Source organism: Ixodes scapularis, unplaced genomic scaffold, assembly GCF_016920785.2.
Source record: "Ixodes scapularis isolate PalLabHiFi unplaced genomic scaffold, ASM1692078v2 PGA_scaffold1__304_contigs__length_218370807, whole genome shotgun sequence".
Lineage (NCBI taxonomy): Eukaryota > Metazoa > Arthropoda > Arachnida > Ixodida > Ixodidae > Ixodes > Ixodes scapularis.
Genome location: NW_024609846.1, coordinates 90821691 through 90844026, shown reverse-complemented (window position 1 = coordinate 90844026; position 22336 = coordinate 90821691). Strand labels below are relative to the sequence as shown.

The window sequence follows — 22336 nt, the reverse complement described above, 5'->3', positions numbered from 1 at the left end:
TCCAACAGTACACACACAAATAACACAAAAGGTCCAAAAGTCACAGTCCACCTCACACAACATGGCACGTAGAGTCCCACCCACACATGCTCACCTATGGAGCACAGGCACAGGCCACCAGTCACCAGAATCTCACACGCGCACGTGAATCACGTTGGCCGACAGACACACATCTTTAGTAGTTCTGTACAAGGTAAAAGGTTACATTGGCTAGAATTTACCATTCACCCAACGCATGAACAGCGATATTTACATATTTACACAATTTAAAAGTGCGGTAGGTTTAAGCACGCATCAAAGAGGCTAAACCAATCTGGCACCGGTGGGCGGGCCTCGTACACACTTCGCACTTTCGCTACCTCTTCAATGAAAAGCGATCTGGTCGTACGGGGCTGTTCGGCATTTCTGTTAATCATCCGGCACTTCCACAAGCTATGCAGCCCAAGAAGCATAAATAAATCGTAAGGGACAACTCCATGTTGTTCAACGGGGAGAAATCGAATACTGTGTTCTGTGAAGTCGATATCCTTTTTCAGTGTTCGTTGGAGAACGTCCCAAAAGTACACTGCGTCATTACAGTATATGAAGCAGTGTTCAATGGTTTCCGGTTTGTTGCATAATCGACAGGTAATAGACGATGGAACGAAAAACCCTCTTTCCTGTAGCCACGCTTTAACCGGAAGTGTGGAAGTGTGTAATTGAAAGAAAAATGTTTTTGCAGTAGGCGATACACACATCTTTTTAACTCTTTTCAAAACATCCTGTCCAGGGCTGTCATTAAACCTTGATCTATAAATCAGTAGTGAGAAAAAATTTTCAACTAAGGCCTGAGACAAACATCTTCTAGAAACACTAAACAAGTATTCCAAAGAAAACCGGACATTTAAAAACAGCAACGTGTCTACAACTTCTTTCCAAAATCCTCTTAGAACACACGAAACGTCATCCGTCGTTGAAACTATCAAAAAGGGCAAATGCGGCGCAAGCTTCGTCTGAACTAGCGAGGCCAGTAGCGGATGTCTGATATTCCTAAAGAAAAATAATCTAGATACAAGTTGACGGACAAATAAGTGGGCAAGACCCAACCCTCCACACTCAAGGGGGAGGAATAAATTGTCTCGCCTCATCCGTTCCCATGAGGAACTCCAAATGAAAGTCGCGAAAAGTCGATGGAACGCTTGTATACGTGGGCGGGCACAGTGGAGGACTTGTAACACGTACATAAGTTTAGACGTAAGGAAAATATTGCACACGGCAGCCTTAGTAAAAATGGAAAGGTTTCGCACCCTCCAGACATCTATTTTCCGTTTCATGTTTGTGGCAACTGACGGCCAATATAGCCCACTGTTCCTGGCCTGGTCTAGGGGTACGCCAAGGTATTTTATTGATGGCTGATTCCAGTGGATCCCTGCAAATTTGGATGGTGTTGTTCCCCACATGCCTAGCCAAAATCCGCTACCCTTGTCATTATTGACCGACGCACCGGTGACTGTGCAAAATTTCTGCGTTACGCGTAGAGCTTCTTCTACACTGTCTTTGTCGGCACGAAAAATGGCAGCGTCGTCGGCATAAGCCAACAACTTCACTTCGGAGAAACAATATTGGTACCCACGAATATTGAGGTTTGCCAGCACGCTTAGGCAAAGCGGTTCCAAGTATAAGGCAAATAGAAGCGGAGATAGAGGACATCCTTGTCTTACTGAAGACCTTATAGCAATCGGATCGGAGAGAGTGTTATTGACTATGATCCTGGTGGAGCAGTCCTTGTAACATAATTTAACGCCGGGGAGGATGGTGTCTCCGATATTGAGGTGGGCAAGTACTTGAAACAAAAATGAATGGCTGACCCTATCGAAGGCCTTTGAAAGATCGATTTGTACTAATGCAACTTGGTCATTGCCTTCAGTCACACAGTCGAGTACAGACCTGGCAATGTGCACATTGGTCTGAATAGTTCTCTCCCGTATTCCGCAAGTCTGGTGTTCTCCAATTAAGTTGTGAGCTACCTCGTGAATTCTTTCGATGAGTAATTTTGCAAATATTTTGTAGTCAACGTTACATAATGATATTGGTCTGTAGCCTGTAGCTTTTCTCAACACTGCTTCGTCTTTGCTCTTTGGTATTAAGACAGTATGTCCTTGGTAAAAAGTAGGCGGAAGCATTTTTTCTTTATATCCGACGCGGAATACATCAAGCAGCACTGGAGCTAATAAGTCAATAAATGTTTTATAGAACTCTGCACCCAGACCATCAGGACCAGGTGTCTTGTTCGCGGGTAGTGCGTTTATGGCATTTCGCACTTCTTCTAATGTTAGGTCACCGTCTATCATAGTTCTTTCTTCCTCTGATAAGACTGGTAAAAGTGAAAGCAACTCTTCTGCGCCTGTCTCGTCTCCTGTTGATATTATTTTACCGAAGAGGTTGTTGTAATGTTCAAGAAAGACGTCTAAGATGCCGGGGGTATCAGACACGGAAGTGCCCTCGTGGTCAATCGCTAGGATTTGTTTTGATAGCGCGTACTGTCTTTCGTCATTTAAAGATCGCCGCGAAGGGGGTTCCTTTAGCAGAAACCTCTCCGATCGCGAACGAATGACTGCTCCTCTGTACTTCTCTGCATCATATCGCTGTAGCTGTGCTTTGGTTATATTAATGTCCTCTGTGTAAGTTCCTGGACGCAAAGATTCCAGCTCATATAATGTAGTAAGTGTGTTAAGCAGTATTCGTCGGTCTTCCTTTCGTTCAAACGCAAGAAGACTAGAATACTCTATAGCCCACTTCTTTACGTCTTGTTTAAACATATCCCACTTAGCAAAGATGGAAAGCATCGGGAGACATAGCACAGATGAGAGAATATCCGGAATGCGAATAGAGAAACGTTTCTCTGATAAGAGTGTGACATTAAATTTCCAAAGTTTCCATTGGGGGCGAAAAGATGAGAGTTTTCTCTCCCCAATACATGTTGACACCAGACAGTGATCAGAAAATAAAATAGGTTTTACATTATAATCACTAATTTTAGCGAATAATTCTCCGCGAACGTAAATTCTGTCAAGGCGAGCATGTGCTGAATTTTGAAAGTGTGTGTAATGCAAGTCTCCATTTTTGTGGTCACCAATGTCTACAAGATTGTTGTCTGCAACGATTGATACCAGCACAGTTGCGCTTGCATCATACCTTGACGTTGGCTGCGAACGATCTCGAATATTGCATACACAGTTGAAATCTCCAAAAAGAATAATATTCCTATCTGTTACCAAATGATGAGCTACGAAAGAAAAAAACACATTCCTAGCCGATACTGTATTAGGCGCATACACACACATAAACCGCCAATCCTCGCCGTCATACTTTAAGTCACAGGAAATGAAGCGCCCCTCCTGATCAATGGTCAGGGAAATGGAGGAAAAGTCTCTAGCTTTCTTCAATAACAGAAAGCATCCTGCTGAGGTGCCGCAAGCATGGCTTACACAAATTTCAAAATCAGCCAGGAAAGGTTCCAAGGCAACATCGGTCTCATGTTCTTCTGAAAGCTTAGTTTCCTGCACAGCAAGGATGTCTATCTGTTGGTGGTGTAAAAGCTGGAGAAGTTGATGCTGTTTTCTTTTAGACTTTAAACCTCTAACATTCTAGGGTGGCCACTCGAAGTGGAAGGGCGCTACTCATGGCAGTCTATGGTTGGGGATGATCGGTCACAGGGACGCTTTTAAACGATCTGGAACCTGTTCCATGTTTGGTGTAAGGCTTTTGGCGCTTGCCTCCCTGCTTTCGATCAAGGAGCTTTGATCGAGCAAATGAGCCGTCACCAGGCGTGTCATCCTTACGTAGTTCCTGGTGAACCAGGCTCTGGGATGGTATTTCCTGCACGTCGTTTTCTTCAGGTGCAGTCAAGGTTGGTTTTTCAAGGGTCGTGTCACGGGAGTCGTTGTCGGTCGTGTCATGAGTTGTGCTGTGGGTCGTGGGTAGGGTGCTTTCGTCTGCGGGTACCTGAGGCAGGGGCGGAAAGTCAGGTGACACTTCGCACGTCGTGGAGGAACCCGAGCACACCAACACGGCAGGGGTAGGTGGAACCTTTTGGCCAGACTCTTCTTGTGTTTCTATTTCAGGCTCAGGAGGTGAGTGGTCAGTAGCTGGTTTGCCCTCATAATCAGCGGGAGGAGGGATCTCACCCGTGGGCTCAACCACTTCGCTGACGTCCATGAGGAGCTCCGTCGATGTTTCTTCCCCACGAGTAGTTCCTTGCTTCAATTTATCTGCGTACGTAAGTACGCAGTCTTCTGGGGAATGTCCGAAGCGTCCGCAGTCCAAGCATCGCGGTATCCGACAGAAGCGGCGAATATGGCCAACCCTGTTACACCGGAGACAGAGCGGAGGTCTGCCCGGCAGGATTACGAAACACTGACATCCGAAGACCATCAGAAGGTGGGGAATCTTGGAAGAGGACACGCCCTCTGCTAGCGACAGCGTTACGTGTCTATTCATGGTTTCCATAGTTTCCATCCCTGGGACCCTCCATTTTTCTCTCGCGATGGAGATCACCTTTCCGTACGGTTGAAACGCTTCCACAACTCTCCGATCCTCGATGTGGCTCGGCAGCCACATCAACTTAAGCTTGACGTCTTTCGTTTCGGGATCGATGACGAGACATCTCTTCCCTTTTACGGTAAGCTCCTCGCGTGAGGCCAGTTCGGCCTTTGCTAGAGCATTTGTGCACGTGATCATCCACACGTGTGACATCTGGCATTGTCCGAGACTTATAATATCTTTTGGGTCAATAATAGAACAGATGGCATCCCTAAAATCCGGGGCACGATATGGTCGGGCAGCCATGTCCGCGTGAAGGAACAGAGAATTGAGAACGACGTTACCTGAAGGCAAACGGGGCATCAGAATACGGTACGTATCCATACTGTTGGCAGAAGAAGATTCAGATGTGGGCGGAATAACTCGGCCAGAAGCCGATTTGGAACTTTCGGCGGAGAACATGAAAACACGTCCACTCGGAACGGCGTCTTCTTCTTTCTCCCTCGACCACAACAGAAGGCGCGAGGCGCGGCGCCGGCGGAGGTATATAAAAATACGACTACCGCTTTTATCTCGTGTGGTTTTTTCTTTATTTTGGCTCCTATTTGCCCTCCCTGGCCGTAACTTTACCTGCCGCTCCTACAGTATAAAGGGGCGGTCAATTAGATTCCAGTTGAAAGTCCCTCCAATCAGTTTCTGCGAGCAAAATTAGGCTTTTGTGCTTGAAGCGATGAGGATCTCTCCGCCATTAGGCAGGGACGCTAGGTACTTCCTTATCCCCATGGAGCTGATCACGTGACGTAAAGATCCTTCCTGGCCGCGGCCGCGTCCGCAGCCGCAAGATGAGCAAACCGGCCCAGGGAGCGGACTCCTCTTTTGTTCACTCTTTCAACTTGACAATCTCGCAAGTTCGAGAACCTTGTCGTGTGATCAAGTTACGAATGTTCTATGCGCCGAACGTTCTACGCCGAATGTTCCAGAAACCCACGCGGGTACAAAAGGACCACCACGTGGCGGTCCGAAGTCAATCTCGTCCCAGCACTGGATCCTCCTGCTTCTCCGACATCGACACCTGCGACGATAGCCTTTCTCTATTTTGTTTTGGACACAAGTTCGCCCCATTAAACGTTTAGTTTCTCCAGTTATTATCCGCTTCCCCATTTGTCATTCCTGACGGTATCCTGCTCCTTATAGTTGGACTGCATAAAATACCCCAACGATACGTTTTCTTTTTTTGCCGTTTTGTGTTGTTAGGTGCTAATAAAGTATTCTGGTAAACCAGATTTCTGCAACTGTATAATTGTCGTTTTCACTCAAGTCGGTACAAATTACGCAATGCGGAAGTATGTTCAAAAGTAATTGAATCACATTTCTAAGTAGTACTCTAGTCAAGATTCATTACAGTGGAAGTAACTTGAGTAGTATTTTAAATACTTTATGAAGCAGGTATTTAGTAACTTAACTTAAATACTTTCATCGAGTATTTTGTCCAACATTGGGTGAAACACAGCGACAGCGGAGACGTGACGTCGGAGCTGCTATGGCGTCATTACGGAGCAGATGGACTGGATGAACGGTAAAGGTGCTATCGCGCACCATAGAGTCCGCATGGGCGTTTCGTATGAAGCCGAGTAACACACCGGACGTAAACTCCATAGCGTTCTGGATCCAATGAGGGCGTATTAAAGGGATGGTGAACCGAAATTTGGATTTAAAAAAAAAACACTGTAGGAGATGTAGGCAGGACGCTACAATCCCTACAGCACTACCAGTAAAGCGATATCACGAATGGACGGCCGTATTTTTGGAAAACGAGGTCGAGATTCGACCAGGCCGATGAGGTGCGTGACTTTAAGATACCTCGTTTCCTTCTCTCTTCGCTTCGCTCCCTCAAGGCGGCGAGGCCGAGAAAAAGCGAGGTCGTTCCCTCTCCTTCTCGAAAAAACATGACGTAAACATTTCTGTCAAATGCGCCTCCTTTTTTTTTTTTTTTTTTTTGGGGAAATACGGTCATTTGTTTGAGATCTCGCTGTATGAGTGATGCTTCGGTGTTTGTAGCATTCCGTTGCACGCTTTTGCCGCGTGTTTTGTGGAATCCCGATTTCGGTTCAGCATCCCTTTAAGTAGAGAGAATTTCAGCTGTCTGCGTAAGAGTGAGCACATTTTCGTACGTCATATCGGTACAAATGGTCACACCTGCTGAACGAAAACCGCGCAATAAACAAGGACAAGGGAGTAGACAAGATTAATTGCATCTGAAATGAAGGTTTATTGAAACAAGCACACACTACTAATATCACCCTTGTGGCTATTCATTTAGAAAATAAAACTCTTTTTCTATAAGGTGAATTGACGTCGCACTAACGCATTTGCTTTCCCCTTGCTTTCAGATACAGAACGCGTCGTAAACTTCTAATGCAGTTTTGTCTGCGAATTTTTCAAGAATTGTTGTTTGTCATAATTCTGGGTCACATGGGCACCTATCCAAGTACTATGCCAGATTGCCCGGCGTGGACAGTTTTATTGACCATGCATGTTATCTTGTTACCATGCATGACCATGGATGTTGTCTTGCTTGCTCGCTATCTTGTTATCACCGTCCCCTGGAATGTTCTCGAGGGGTGCCGAAAGTAGTCCGCGTCGATATGCTAGCGCGGTCGACGGCGCGAAACCGCGAAGTGTCCCACTAATAGCTATCGCTGTAAAATTGGCAGGGCGCTACGACGTTTCAGTTGTCTTTCTGGTTCCTAATAAGCTTTCTGATTTATGCGAAAAAAAAATGTCACCGAAATATAGTGATCTGGTAGGAGAGAGTGAAGAAAGTATACGAAGAATGGCACCGTAACAAGGTAATAGAATGTGAAACCAGCGTTGGGTGTATGGCATTCCACTATTTTACGGGCACTCCTATGTGTGCCGACAGGGCGTTGTGTGAAAGGCACTGGGTAATCCGCTGCAACCGATGTATGCCCAGTCCACATTTCCCTTGCAGCACTATTCTGGAGTGCCACGGCGAGAAAACCACCAGGGAAAGTCATGATCCTATGTGTTCTAAAACAAGCACTGCTGAAAAGTGTGTCAGCGAACCTCCTTTAGCCTATGGTAAGAAACGTCAATTTTTAGAGCACAAGTAAGTATTCTAAAAATTACGTGTTTTTTTTTTATTCTTTTGTAAATAGTAATTATGCTAATTATTTTTGCTAATAAAATTGTAGTTTCGTGTCCTGCTTGCGCCGTTTTTACTTCGACCCTGTCTCTTGACGCTTTTCGTGCGTATGGCAGTGTTGTTCATGCGGAGACTCTCAGAAACACTTGTTTATTTGCAATCAATCGTTAAAGAGGTTAAAGCTACATAGACATATATTTATTTAATTATAATTTTTAGATATATATGTTTATCTACAAAAGTTTATAGCTACAGATGATTGCTGAAAACATATTGCTTGCATTTTTTAACCAAATTTGATTATTATTTTATTTTTTAATTGTTTGCTAACTTCTGTTTTTCTTTTTTTTAGTTATCAGGTACACATTACTCACGAACAAAAGCCCGTGCATCTATTTTCCCGCACATCACTCGGAAAGCCAATCACAGCAACTTACGGAGGCACCTCAGCGAATGACGACGCCGAAACAAATGTTTACACGAATAAAAGCAGTATTAGTTGTGACATTAAGCAACGCAAAACGTCAGGCTTGCATTGCTTAATGTCACAACTCAGAGTGCGTCTTTTGGTCTAAACATATGCTTCGGCATCTTCATTCGCTGAGCTGCCTCCGTAAGTAACGGTGATTGACTCTTCAAGTGTTGTGCGGGAAAGTAGACGCACGGTTCTTGTTTTTGTTTTTAATGTATACTCCAAATGCTTGGTGAGAGTTTTAAAGGAGACTGAAGGCAGTCCAGACGTTCACAGAATCTCTGAACATCCTCATGTAATTTTATATGCAATTTTTGTTTCCCCTAATCTTCATTTCGTATAAAGTGGTATTCCCTCTTGCTTTTACATTTATTTGATTTTGGTATATTGCTTCTAGAAGTTTTATATACAAGTTTGTTTCGCGTAATTTTCTCTTATTATATATCTGGATTTTTTCGAAGTTGTATGTATAGGACTGTTTTGTTTTGTTTTGTATAATGCTGTTAAAAGTTGAATATATGCGCTTTTATATTATTTGATTATTCAGCTTATCTTCTCTTTTCTAAGTAGTTTTGTTTTATGTCCTGCAATTGATGTTCTGCTGTCAAATTTGAGACGGGTCCCAGACCATGTCAGGCAGCCTCTGGCAGCCTTATTGTATGGGTGCTCTGTTGGCTTCAAGGCCATAAAATGATTGACTGATCGATAGATCAGTCACCTGAAGATAAGCTCTCGATCTTTACTTCGTGGTTTGCGCAATCCGTCCGCCGCATATCGTGTTCTCCACTATAAAGTACCCTGATTTTGTATATGAAGACGTGTTTAAACCACACATGCACAGATGGGGTGCTGCAGCCGCGTTTATTTAGATAGGACGGCCGAAAGGTAGCTGCATGATTTCGAACTTCTAAACTAAAGGCTGGTTCAGACATCTGCAACGAGCGCGTTAGCTACGACTGCGTCCGTTGCGACCAGGGCGAGTGCAACAACCGCTGTGTGCCGCGCGTAAAGACCTTTGCAAAAAGAGCTGTCTGGCCGCCGCCATTTTGTGAATCGAGCGACCCCTATCAGCCAGAAATTTCTGCCGCCCAACTGAGCTGTGGAAACCGGTCAGCGTGGCTCCCCACCTGCATTGTGCGTTCGGAGTTCGCCGGCTTTTCTTGGAAATTTTACTTTATTTAAATGTTTAGGATGCTTGCCCTTTTTGTGGTATCTTCCACTGTTAGAACCAGGGAATACCAGGGCTCGTTGCCTGAACGGCCTTCGCAGGAAACAAACGAAGAGAGCGAACGTCAAGCATCACGCGACGCAGGCAGTTAGCGTTCTTAAAGGAGTATTTCTGTTGTGATAATCTCCAATAGCCTTCCCGGCTCTGTTCCGGGTTTCGCGAAAAATAGCTGATATGGTCGGGTCCGGGGTGTGGCGACGGAATAGACACGTTCGGTCATTTACTTTGAAGCTGTGCAAAAAAGCAGCTCTCTTCGAAACGTGCCCCAAAACACGCCGGATTCCGTCCGATCGTCGAGAAGTGACTACCGTCGACACTGTGTATTAGATATTGTGTGTTATTTGAGACCTTTCTCAAATCCTGTTCAGATAACGTGGCACCCTGGGGTACGTAGTACAATATATGTTCGATTGATGAGACTCGTTGCATTTCATGTTTTGGGCGGAAAATATCTGCGCAATTCGGGTATTCTGTGTGGTCAAATATTTTCGACGGTTAAGACATTTTGGTTTGACACAGCTGAGTGTATGGTGCCGTAAAAGAATCCCGGAGGAAAGCTCACCGGAGACAAGCTCACCGGAGACAAGCTCACCGGAGATAAACTCACCGGAGAAAAGCTCACCGCAAAACGAAGTGACGAATTCTAATCGGGTTAAATGGCCACGTGTAACGCCGAATCCGCTCAGCTAAGAAAAACTTTTTGAAAAATCGGCGAGCGTTTTTCTGCATCCGTTCAAATGTCAGTGAGCTTTTCTACGCCATTGCCGGTTTTGCGGTGAGCTTTTCGCCGGTGAGCTTTTCTCCGGTGAGCTTTACTCCGGTGAGCTCTTCTCCGCCGCCCGCTGTGAATAGATCAACATAGTATGAAACAAACATTCCAGTGTCTGTTGTGCCGCGCACGGACTCACCAAAACACCTTTCATTTCTTTGTTTTTGTTCCCAAAAAGTCAGAGCCGTTTACAACTCCCTGTAACGCCGAATTAAAGCGCAGCTCGGAGGAATGAGTAGGGAAGGTTACTAAGGGGGGAGGAGGAGGGGAGGGTATTGAGGGGAGGGTAGACCCCTCCTCCTCCTCCTCCTCCTTCTCCCCTCATTCTCGAATATGCTCCGGGGGGGTCACGGGACCTCGGGGAGGTGGAGTCACGTGACCTGGGGGGGAGGGGGGTCACATGACCTTGGGGTGACCTTAGGCGGGGTCACGTGACCTTGGGGGGTCACGTGACCTCGCGATTACGCAGACGGAGACGGCGACGCCGCCCAAACCGGAAACGGGCCCCTAACAGCTGCGCTCTAAAATAGTACAATGCATTCCTAAAACCCCTGAGAAATCCTACTTGCCATGGAACAGAAAATAAAAAATAGAACACGGAAATTTAGCCTCTACCAGCGTCCGGGATTGCACCTACGCAGGTTGCCACTGCCCACTGACTAGAAAACCCACAGCCCAGCGCAGTGGGGCAACACTGACTTACTCTCTCAAAACCAGGGACGCGCGCTGTAAATCGCTTCGTTTGAGACTGCCGCTGAAAAGGTCTATAGACGCTTTACACACGCGCCAAATTACAGCCGCCATTGCTGACCTTCTCTTGTCTTACCGAGATGCCGAGCAACTGAAACGGTAGTTGACGATCCTCAACAAAGTCCGATCCTTTAGAGAGAGACACAGTTAAATCTAATATGGCAATAACCTGACCTGCTATGGTAATGATGAAGTGGAATAAACATAATAAGACGAAACAAAAACTGAAGGTCAGTTATGGCGCCGTCCATGCACAGCTGCTGCAAAGCGTCTATAGACGGACACGCGGGGCGGCTCTGTTTACCAACACGGCCGGAATGCCGTGCATGCTGCAGAAGCTATGTGGGCAAAAGCTGCCAGGCTCTCCGTGTTTTCGTCATTGCGTTGTGTGGCGTGTTCTCGTTCTTGACGTTGTAGAGACGCTTCTAGCTTTATTTCTGCGTTGTATTTCTTGTCATCGTACGTCGTATGTTATACCCGACCATTTGAGCTCGTTACCCGAGCCTAAACGGCAGCGGTATCGAGACAAACTGTGCGTGGACGGCCTTGCCTTTAACGATCCGTACGCCGTAAACAACGACTTCTGGAGTTCCGATATGAAGCTTCTGCCACTAACGTCAATTTTTCACGCCGTCGCTTATTTAGTTTTTTCGCCGAGCCAGTTCACGGCCGACACGGTGCAGGCGCACAGGTCACTCGAGGCCTACAATTACTTCGAGCGGCTTTCCGTACTGTCGACGGGACCAGCACAGCGGATCAGCAGACTCTGGGCCTGCGGAAGTGTATTTAATAGTTGATTCAATACATACTGCGTCCTTCGAGTCAAGGTACGATATTTTTCTTACCCTCATGACCACAAGGAACAACAAGCGGTAACGCTTTTTCCGTTCCTCCGCCGGTCTCCTTCCGCTTGGCAGCACGAGCGTAGCGAATAGTGTTGAAGGCGGTACCGAAAAAAAGTAACGAAATACGTTACTCGTTAGCTGGTTACACTTGAAGAAAATATTTAAGGTGCCGTTTTCGCGCTTCAAACTGATTACGTCGGCTCGCTCAATGAGGCAGCTAATGCTTTCGCATTGATAAGGCTGCAGAAGAGTTGAAGCGGATGCTAGGAACTCCAAAACATCCTTCATACATCAATATGCCAAACGGATGGCCGTACTCCTGGAAAAGAAGGGCGCGATCAAGCGAGGGGTATGATGTCATTGTCCTTGTAAAATTTGAGAATGAGGGGAAGCGACCTCGCTTCTCTCCTCCTCGCTTTGTTTCATCAGCTCGACGAAACGTAGTGAGAAGGAAAGGGAATGAGAATCGTGACGTGACTTGTCTCGTCGGCCTCGTCGGCCGTGATCAATTGCGCACTTATTTTCCAAAGATACGGCGATCTGTTAGGGACATCGCTGTATGAGAGATGTTTTTGGGTTACGCAGCGTCCCGCCTATCAACCTCTTAAAGGGATACCGATACCCCCAAAAGTATTGCTTTATATTTTGCAAGGCGATTCATTATGTTATCAGAAGACTACCCAATCAATATTTTGCTGCAGCTTCACGTATATTCCTAATAAAAAAAAAAAAGCAACTGCTCGAAACCGAAACTGCATGAGGAGGAAGAAGATATATAAACGAGATATATAGACGGCAGTCACGTGACTGTGCACGTTTTCTTTCTTCAATCAACGAATTTCCGACTTTTCAGAAACCACAAAAAAATGGACATCATATTTCTTTTCTATTTCTAGTATTGAGTGTGTGCCTTCGGTGACCAACGATTTTGATTATCTTTGGTGGTTGAAAGAAAGTAAGCGCGACTCAAACCGGCCAGTTCTCGATCGGCGGTTTTCGGCCGGAAAGGAAACGAATTTTGAGCCTCAAAATGTAATCTGGGTAGTTGGGCTCTCACATGTCATGTACAAATAAAAACCTTGACGAGCATAAGTGCCCCGTCAGTTGCCCTTTAACATGTCTTACGACGAGAGTAGAGTTTCTCGATATGCGCGCATTTGTTTTCCCCGCTCCGCCACGCTGCTATTCGCCGAGATCCATCGCGTGAGGAGCAGAGCATCTGGCGCCGTGCAAGAAAGCCACCTTTACGGTCGCTCCGCCGACGTTACTCGCCCTTGGGCGTATGTTCCCCTCCTTTCGCCTCCTTCTCCTCTTTTTCTGTTTTTCATGCGCGGCGGCACGCGCGGCGCCGCTATTTGCCAAATTTAGTCAGGTGACGAGCAAAGCATCCAGGGCGTGCAGGAAAGCCGGCGCTACGACCACCCGCCGAGGCTGAATGCGCAACTCTGCTACCGTAGGTATCTATATACAGGAACTCTAGACGATGATGATGATGATGATGATGATGATGATGATGATGATGATGATGCGGCTGTTCCCTTTAGATTGGGCGGGCTCGAACAATATTCATTGCCAAGCCTGGGGGCATTTGCTTGTTACTGCCCCCTAAGGTAGATCCTTTTCCACCAATCCTCTAATTGTCTCACTGGTGCCTCGAAAGACGGCCTATGGGGGCCGCTGGAGGCCGTAGTCGCTTTCGAGCCCGACCTGTCCGCTGGTGCGGCTGGCCTAACTCAATGGTTTGGTGTCTATCTCTGGCTGTGTTCCAAATCTTACCCAAATGGATCCGAGTTACTCCGACGGATCGTATCACGTGACAGCACAGATTGAAAAAAGCTGGACGCGGGTAGGTTTTAGAACGCCAAGGGTACAAAACCCTTACCCTGGAGTAAGATCAAGTAAATTTTGTAACACGGCCTCTAGAAACGGTGAAGCCCAATACTTCGGCAAGCTTCAGGGGGCTTTGAAAGTCTTGGTCCTTGTCTCGCGACCGGGTTGGCCGGAGTCCTGCCCATTCCAGTACAATGTGTGCTACTGCTTCGACGTGGGCCCCGCACACCCGGCACACGCTCGTGGTCACGGTGGAATTGAAGTGGCATCTGTATACAGGGTCCTTAGTGCCCCGGCTCTTGCCTCAAATAGGAAGCGACTACCCAGGCTATTATCGTATAGCCCAGGGGTGGCCAAACTGCGGCTCTTTGCGTGTTAGAGTGCGGCTCGCGGCTCTCTCTCTTACCCCCGCCCCCCCTTTCCCCGTTTTTCTCCCGGTCATACGAGCATTTTCCCAAAAAGTGAAATGGAAAGCGTTTTAAATCGAAAAACTGGTTGCGGTTTGGTAGTCTTGTACAACTACTTACTACCTTACGTACAGCAGAAATGCTTTTGACTCGGATAGATTTAAAGTAGTTCGAGTTTCGTTTACTGCTCTGGACAAAAGTTTGCCCCCTCCCTCCCCCTCCTTCCCCCCCCCCCCCCCCCCCCCCCGCGGCTCTTGGAAGTTTCGTGGTTTTGTTTGCGGCTCTTGGGTCGGGTCAGCCTGGCCACCCCTGGTATAGCCCATAGCCTGCTAGCCGATTGTCCTCTTGTTTGCAACGTACACATCGAGCGGACGAGACGAGAGGACACAATGACGCCATCTATTGGGTAGCAGTGGAAACTTGGCGGTCCCGCTTATTGTCTTTCTCTGTCGCGCATAATCCTTCCTTCCTCGGCTCGAAAAACTTATGTCAAGGTTATAAACGACCATTTCTCATAGGTATTACGCACATTTGACTTAGGATATGCCGCATAACTTTTGCTCTTGTGAAATCCCGTTCCAGGGTCACCTCATAGACGGCGCCAGCGTGCCAGTGTGTTCTCTTATTTCAAGAAATGTGTAAAGGTTTCAAGGCACTCGGTTCTATACTTGCGGTCAGCTTTCTGTGGCAGTGCAGTCAATGCTAGGGGAGAGGGTGCACCAACCGCTGTACACGCGCTTTCCTCCTCCCTTCGGATTGCCACAGAAAGCTGACGAACTTAAAGGGATTGCCCGGTCAAATTTTGTATTCGTGAAAACATTTGAATATCATTGTTATTGCCTCGAGACGCATCGTGCGTGCAATATCTGAATTTTATTTGCCCCTCTGCATGAGTAATTGAATTTATACTGCTCCAATCGCAGGTATTTGTACGACTCCTGTGCCTGTGCTTGCTCGCCGTTCAGCACCAGACTGTTTAATTTAGCCTCGTCGGACCCGACTAATTGAAGGACTGCCGACTCTTTGGTGTTGAACCGAAGTCCCAACGTAGCCGCCTCCGTCTCACATATATTAGCCGCTGCAGGTCCTCCACCGTCTCCGCCGTCAATACAATATCGTCCGCATAGGTGAGGCCCGGCAGCATCCACTTCACCTCTGCGCCTGCTTCCATGTGTGAAAAACCCACCTCCGACTGGATCAGGCGTTCTTCCAACCCTGACACACACAGAATATAAAGACGCGGGCAGAGTGGACATTCCTGTCGGAGATTTCTTGTCACTGTGACTTGCTCTGAGTCGACCCCCTTCGGTTGCCTCATTACTGTATTGCGTGAGTATAGCTCCTCTAAACGTCGCACGAGTTGTGCGTGAGGCACGCTCTCATATGATTTTGCCACATCTAGAAAGCAGCACAGCAGTTTTCTTTCCTGTTTTAGGGCAATTTCAATACACTGCGTGAGGGTGAACAGGTTGTCTTCCAACCTTCGACCCCTCCGAAATCTGCCCCGAAGTTCGGTGAGCAGTTCGTTCTCTTCTGCCCATGCTGCCATATGTTTCTTGCTGCACATGCTGTCATATGTGGGCGAAGGTCCAGTATATCGTAGAAGCAGTGGCGTAGGCAGAGGGGGGGGGGGGGGGGTTTGGGGGATCGAACCCCCCCCCCCCCTCCCCCTCAAGAGCCAAACCAAAAAAAAGTGTATTTTTTTAGATCCGTTTAGTTTGTTGTACTTCAGTCTCAATTACAATAGTTTATGTGTGAGTGAAATAACTAATCGTATATTACTAGTGAGTTTTAGTAAACCGTGTTTCCCGCTCCGCTAAGCCCCTCCGCTACCCGGAACTCTACAGCCAAGGCCATCGGCGCGCAGGCGCAGTGGCGATTCCGCGCTCCGCTCTGCAGAGCGGCTGCACGAAAACGATCTACTAAAACTCCCTAATAATTTCACCTTTGCTGGTAACATGTACCGGTGGCGCTTTATCACACCTACTACTTATGACACCTTGGAGACTAAGGTTGTTGACATGACTATCCCATGACATATTCTCAGTAAAAAAGGCACTTAAGAGCTTGAAAGAGTTTACAATCTCCATTTTAGACAAGGTCAAAACTATATTTTTTGTAATTGTGACTAGCTTATGTTTTGGGCGGAAAAGCACTGCTTTTGTTTTTTCTACGTTGATTTGCAGTGAATTAATACGATTCCAAATTGCTAATGCAGATAACGCCTGATTTGCCATGTCATATAGCACATCTACATTTCTAGCTGAAAAAAGATAACTAGTGTCGTCGGCATAGCGGATAAATGTTGCACCAGAATTAATATTCACAATATCATTAACGTAAATATTGAAAAAAAACGACCTAATATACATCCCTGTGAGACACCAGTAAGAATACGCCTCGAACTTGACGAATATCCATCAATATAAACTAATGGCATTCGGTGCTGTAATTAAGACTTCCCTCACTGCAAAGCATGCCCTCGAATCTCATATGTATCCAATTTCGCTAGTAAAATTTCATGATTGAGGCAGTCAAAAGACTTTGTGAAGTCTATGAATGCTCCAAGAACATTTTTTTTCTTCAAACAGATCAAGATGAATTCTTTCTGGACGAGTAGTGCAGCCTCGGTAAATTTATGCTTTATAAAACCAAACAAGACACGGGATAGTCCGCCGTGTCTTGTTATCGGGCAACTCGGCTGAGGAGCTGCCAGGGTGCACACAGAGTGAAGGGCTATGGGTACAGTACCAGCACTTCCACCAGAACCTACGACGGCAGCCGAACACGGTCTGGAACTTTCCAAATTATTAAATATTGATAGAAGATAAGGACTGGAGCAAGCATCCCTGACAATATAAGAAAACTGACAGAAGAGAGTTTATCTTGGCCACTCAAGAAGCTGCGTTGCTTCAGTCGCATTTTTTTGTCCAAATAAATCCTCTTTTTAGGGGTTTGGTGGCAGCCGTGAACGAACTGAACTGAAATGGAAACTGAAAACTGAAACCGCTGTGGACTGTCGCCACAAAGCGGCGTGAACGGGTGAGCTGGGTAGGTAACACGCGCAATGAAATGTCCATACAGCTTGCAATTCGTGTAACGAGTGTTGATGAAACGTGTGTGTCGACGAAACGTGCGACAAACCAGCGGAATCAATACCAACTGCAACACCTGTGCTCCGTGAAATTGCACATCTACGCCGGAACAATTTGTGTAGCAGCACAATATCATTTAGCACGGCACGGGAACTACCATCTTCAAGGTAGGTCTCCGGTGCGCCGCACAACCAAGGTGAGCCTCGGTTTTTTTAACGAAGTGGCACCACGATTGCACACTGCGAAGCACGACTCACGCAATTTCCGTCTCTAATGGGGTACCCACACGAAGGAGAAATCCGTCCCTTTCCTCCGCGGAGCGCGCATCACGTGAGACATACGTCATTCGTTTTTGACGCCTCGCGGCGCCGTTCTCCTCCGTGGCGGAGGCGCGGAGGCTTCGTGCTGTCAGCACGAACGCTCCGCAGGTTCACGCGGCGGAGCCGGGGGCGGAGTTTCCCGGGTTGTTGACGTCACGACATCCGTCCGCGGAGTTCTCCTTTGTGTGGATACCCCTTAAACTATGTATCGAAATACATCGCACACTCTTCACTGCAGACCTCGAAGACTCCGATGGTCAATAAGAGCACAGAAACGTTTCCTTAAAATTTATCCTAGCGATATCCGAATCAATCCAAGGTCCGAGCAACGTAGGGCCAATTGTCTTTTTCGTGGCAATATTACCGTCGGTCACCAGCAAAATGCACACAGCGGTCCTCCGTACTTTCACGTAATATCTACGTCAGACCCCACGCTGAACTCTGAAGTCGGTCACACAGTGTCTGTCCCTCGTGTATTTTCTGTGTGTTTTTATTCTTTCAGTGTGAACTGTACTCTATCCAACGCGCTCTGCTATGTGTATCTGAAGTCGCTTTCGGCCTGCCTCAAAAGACGGCTTTTGCAACTGAAATCAACTCGTTGAGACGAACGACAACGAACGACGCATCCGACAAGCTCCGGCCCAGCTAGGGCCAGCTGCCACCTTGGCGCTGCCATCTTTCCTGTGACGTCACGTATTTGGTTTGGCCACGTGACGATTGCTCCAATTTGCGCACATTGGCACTGGCCTTATGGGGTCACTTTCGAGTGCAGGTAGGAACCCCGGTTTATCGCTCTTAGCCCCTGTAGCTCCTTGAGTAATCAAAACAGTGCATAGTGTCACAGATCAAGCATATTTGACGCCATATCTAAACAATATGTTTGTCAATAAAAGTTTAAGCGTTTACAAAAAAATAAAAAAAATATTTAGTACATTACTTGTTTGAATTTCTTTTAATGTTTTTTAAACACCACGTTGTTAGGCGAAGTTTTATAAACAGTGGGTTTCGCAAAGTGTTCCATACCCCCTCCCCCTGACAACACTGACATAAGCGCTTTCGCCTCGGTGGCATTCGTCACTTTTTCGTCTCATGAAGTTCGGCTCCGACAAATACGCGGTGGCGCGACGTTGTCGATTTCTGCCGCGTTTATTTTGCCGTAAGATTTCGCTCCAGGAAGTTCGGCCTTTAAGGTAAACTCCGCTCAATTCCAAAAAAAAGTAGGCTTACATGTGACAGGGATGGGCAAAATACATGCAAATATGTATCGAAATACAAATACAAAATACTTCGTCAAAAATGTATTTAATTACAAATCTAATTGCACTTTCAAAAAAGCATTTAAGTACAAGATACAAATACAACCAAATGTATTTGGTCTCCTCCAAATACTTTTCCAAATACATTCCCCAAATTTGCGTCAGCGACTTCAGGGCACCTCCAACGTGTTTCTGGGTATCTCATTTTAATTTTGCATCGCACACTCGGGAGTTAGTGTGCGAGGCTCTAGTAACGTAATGTAAATATAATCACAAAAAGAAAAACTGTAATCAGCTTGGACGTTATAGGTGAAAAAAGTATAGAGCTTCAAGCAGCTTTTTTTGTCGATTACATTTTGCTATAGACCTACAAAGAACCGAGACGACCAAGACGCGCAGCACTAGCTAGAGAATTCTTTATTGTTGCAACTCGCACCAGTAACGAAAATTTGGACGACCCGCGCATTTAGAATGTTCCAGGCAAAAGTATGGATGGAAATCAGACTGGAAAGCATCACAAGTTGTCACAGGCACTTATTTAGCCAGTCTGCCTGTGAACGTCGATTTCGTCACTATCCTTGCCCTGGACTAGCACCGTAATCACAAAGTCACTAAACGCTTGTGCTTAAATGAGATATACTGCATTCGGTGCAGAACGTTGTTTTCTTCCTGCTCTGGACACGTCTTAAGGGTTGTCCAAAGAGGACACTACAAAACGCACGACTCCGACAAATCGTGAAAATGGAAGCGGGCGTTTTGTAGTGTCCTGTTTAGACACCCCTTTAGGATGAGCAAATTGAGTCGTGACAATAAATTTGAGGGATGTATTTTCGCCCACAAATTTGTATTTAATTACAATTGTATTTGAAATACTCACATTTTAGTATTTAAATACACGCGTCAAATACATTACCCAATTTGTAATTAAATACAAATGCAAAATACACATAGTACTTGACATACGTATTTCAAATACTTGTATTTTAATTACTGCCCATCCCTGACATGTGATTCCATTTCCCAAAACACTATTAAACAATTCTACATCTTCGGATTCGCGAAATGTGGAATATTATTTGTGTAATCTTAGTTTAAACATCAACAGATACCGAAACGGAAACTTTAGTTGCGTCAGGTAACATTGGTGTTGTGTCGTCAGAGTCATGCCCTCGTCACTTCGAAACACGTGGTGTAGAAGGGTGGTGTGCTGGGCTGGTTGGTGCGGGTTCAACATGATTAAAAACAGCGAACAACGTTAGGAAACTGTTGAAGAAAACAGAAGGCAGGAAAGACGCTGAAACTCAAAGCTCAATATATCTTCCAAAGAGAAGAAGAGAGAAAATGACACAGGATATACAGGTACGTGGTAATGGCTAGCGAACTCCGGAGCGCCAGGCGATAGCTTTAGACCTTTGACGCTTTAAAAGAGATATTTCTTTTTGTGATAATAAAAATATGTAATAATAATTATATAGTAAATATTATTACTATGTATTTACATTTTGTATTTATGTATGTACATATACACTACGTATTTTAGAGAATGTTTGATTAAATAGCATGCCAAGCAGTTCAAAACAACTTCCGCCCTGCGCAGACAGTCCTGAAGAAGTTACGGGAGAAGCAGTGCATTTGTGTGAAAGCCTTAGTTTAGCCAACCGGCTGGAAAAGTTAAAAAGGTGGAAATATTGCATCTTGAAGTTTTGTTCAGCGCCGAGACGCACGAGGACGCCTGCCCGTTTCGCGCGATCGTCACCGACAGACACACGGCAGCGCCAGGTGTCTGCCTACCTGCAAAAACACTTGCCGGATCTGCGAATTAGGGACCATTCCCTGGTTCAGAATTCTGAACAAGTTGTCGAAACTTTAAAGTCTGTTCAGTTTGGCAACCATGGCATGTTTGGTATTTATGTTGAGGATCTTTCTTACTCACTTCCCCATGACCTTTTACTTAACTATGCGAAAACCTGCAATGAGGAGAATGATAAACCATATCCTTCCAAAACTCGTGTGGAGCCTTTATAGAGTGCTTTCTTGGACTGTTAACGCTTTATTTAAATTCTACTTTCATAGGACTTCATCATGATGTTTTTCTTCACAGATCCGAGGTGTGTATAGGCTCGTCTGTTGCGCCAGCCCTAAGTGATGTTTTAGAGCGCAGCTCTTAGGGGCCCGTTTCCAGCCTGAGCGGCGTCGGCGTCGCCGTTGGCGTCGCCGTCGCCGTCGGCGTCGCCGTCGGCGTAACCGCGCCCCTCCCTCTCATCCTCCTCCCCTCCTCCTCCTCCCCCTCCTCCTCCCCCCTCCTCCTCCTCCCCCTCCTTCTCCTCCTCCCCCCCTCATTGTGTAGTATGGTACGGGCGAGTCACGTGACCTCGGGGGGAGGGCGTCACATTGTGGTGTGCGAGAATGGTGCGACGGTGGGGGTAGAGAAGAAAGAAGAAGAGGAAAAAAGAAGAAGAAGAGGACCGAACAAAAAGGGCCGGTTGGGCAGGCGGTGGAAGCCGACCTTCGGAAGCCTGAACAGACGCCGTCATCGACCCTGGGACTTTGCGAAGGGGTCCCGATCGACGTCGACCTCCATTCTTCTCCCGCGACGAGCAGACACAGAAGGAAGACGGCTGACTGTGAGTGATGCTGACGAACACTGACTGAGTCACCTACGTTGATCTGTGGATATCTACGGACTATGACATTCACTCTTGCTTCGTGTAGATAGTATTTCTTCTTCATTTATTCCAGTTTACTTTCTTATTTTTCCTACGTTTTCTTCCCCATTTCTTAATTTTATTCTAATTCTCAAAGTAAAACTTGTTCATATTCACAAGGTCTCCTAATTTGAAACGACCCTCTATAACATACACACACTCAGGTGTTGTGACGGATAGCAACGTCACAAATGGTGGCAGCGGTGGGATACTTCAAATAATTTCAACATCCTAAAGTGGTGGGAGCAACCCTCCTACTTGCGAGCCTTGTGAAAATGAATCAAGCAACCTCAGGCCCTGGAGAAGGGAATGGACAAGCAATGACAGGATCTCTGGGGGCAACTGTACTGGCATTGGGAGGAATGGTGCCCATATTTTCCGGGGATGGTAACGGAACCTCCGTAAACGATTTTATTTTAGTGCTCGAACAGGTCGCACAGATGGGTGGCTGGAACGACACGCAGAAAATAGGAATTGCCAAGTGCAAAATGTCAGGGAGGGCATACGAGTTCGCGTGGCATGAAGAGAGGATGAAATCCGTCGCATCATTTACAGACTTCAAACAGTTGCTCTTTGGACGATTCGATAGCGAATCACGAAGCGCTCGACTTGAGAAGTTTATGGGGGCTCGTCAACAAGCAGATGAGGATGTCAGAGCCTTTGCGACCCGTGTGCAAAGACTGGGGCAGCGAACTTTGGTCCTTTACGAAGGTGAACGGGCCAAACAGAAGGAGGACGCTGCTAGAGAATTGTTGGAAGATCAAATGCTCACGCAATATGTGCATGGCCTAAGAGATCCAGTGAGGCGGTTTGTTCTCTCTAGAGATCCTAAGTCCTTTGAGGAGGCTGTCAGCGTAGCACATAAGGAGGAGAGGAATGACCAACAGGTTACATCAAACCAAGCGGTACGGACAGTAGCTGCAAATGACTCTGAACTTAAAGAAGTGCGAAGCCGTCTTGAACGAATCGAAG

At 46.4% G+C, this 22336-nt stretch overlaps 1 protein-coding gene across 1 annotated transcript; it reads right to left on the bottom strand.

The window, feature by feature from the left end:
* Positions 1–266: 266 nt before the first annotated feature.
* On the bottom strand, positions 267–1454 carry LOC120844394. Its single transcript, XM_040216169.2, has one exon. It carries the CDS (start codon positions 1437–1439, stop codon positions 267–269), a length of 1173 nt encoding a protein of 390 aa, XP_040072103.2. The 5' UTR covers positions 1440–1454.
* Positions 1455–22336: the final 20882 nt, after the last annotated feature.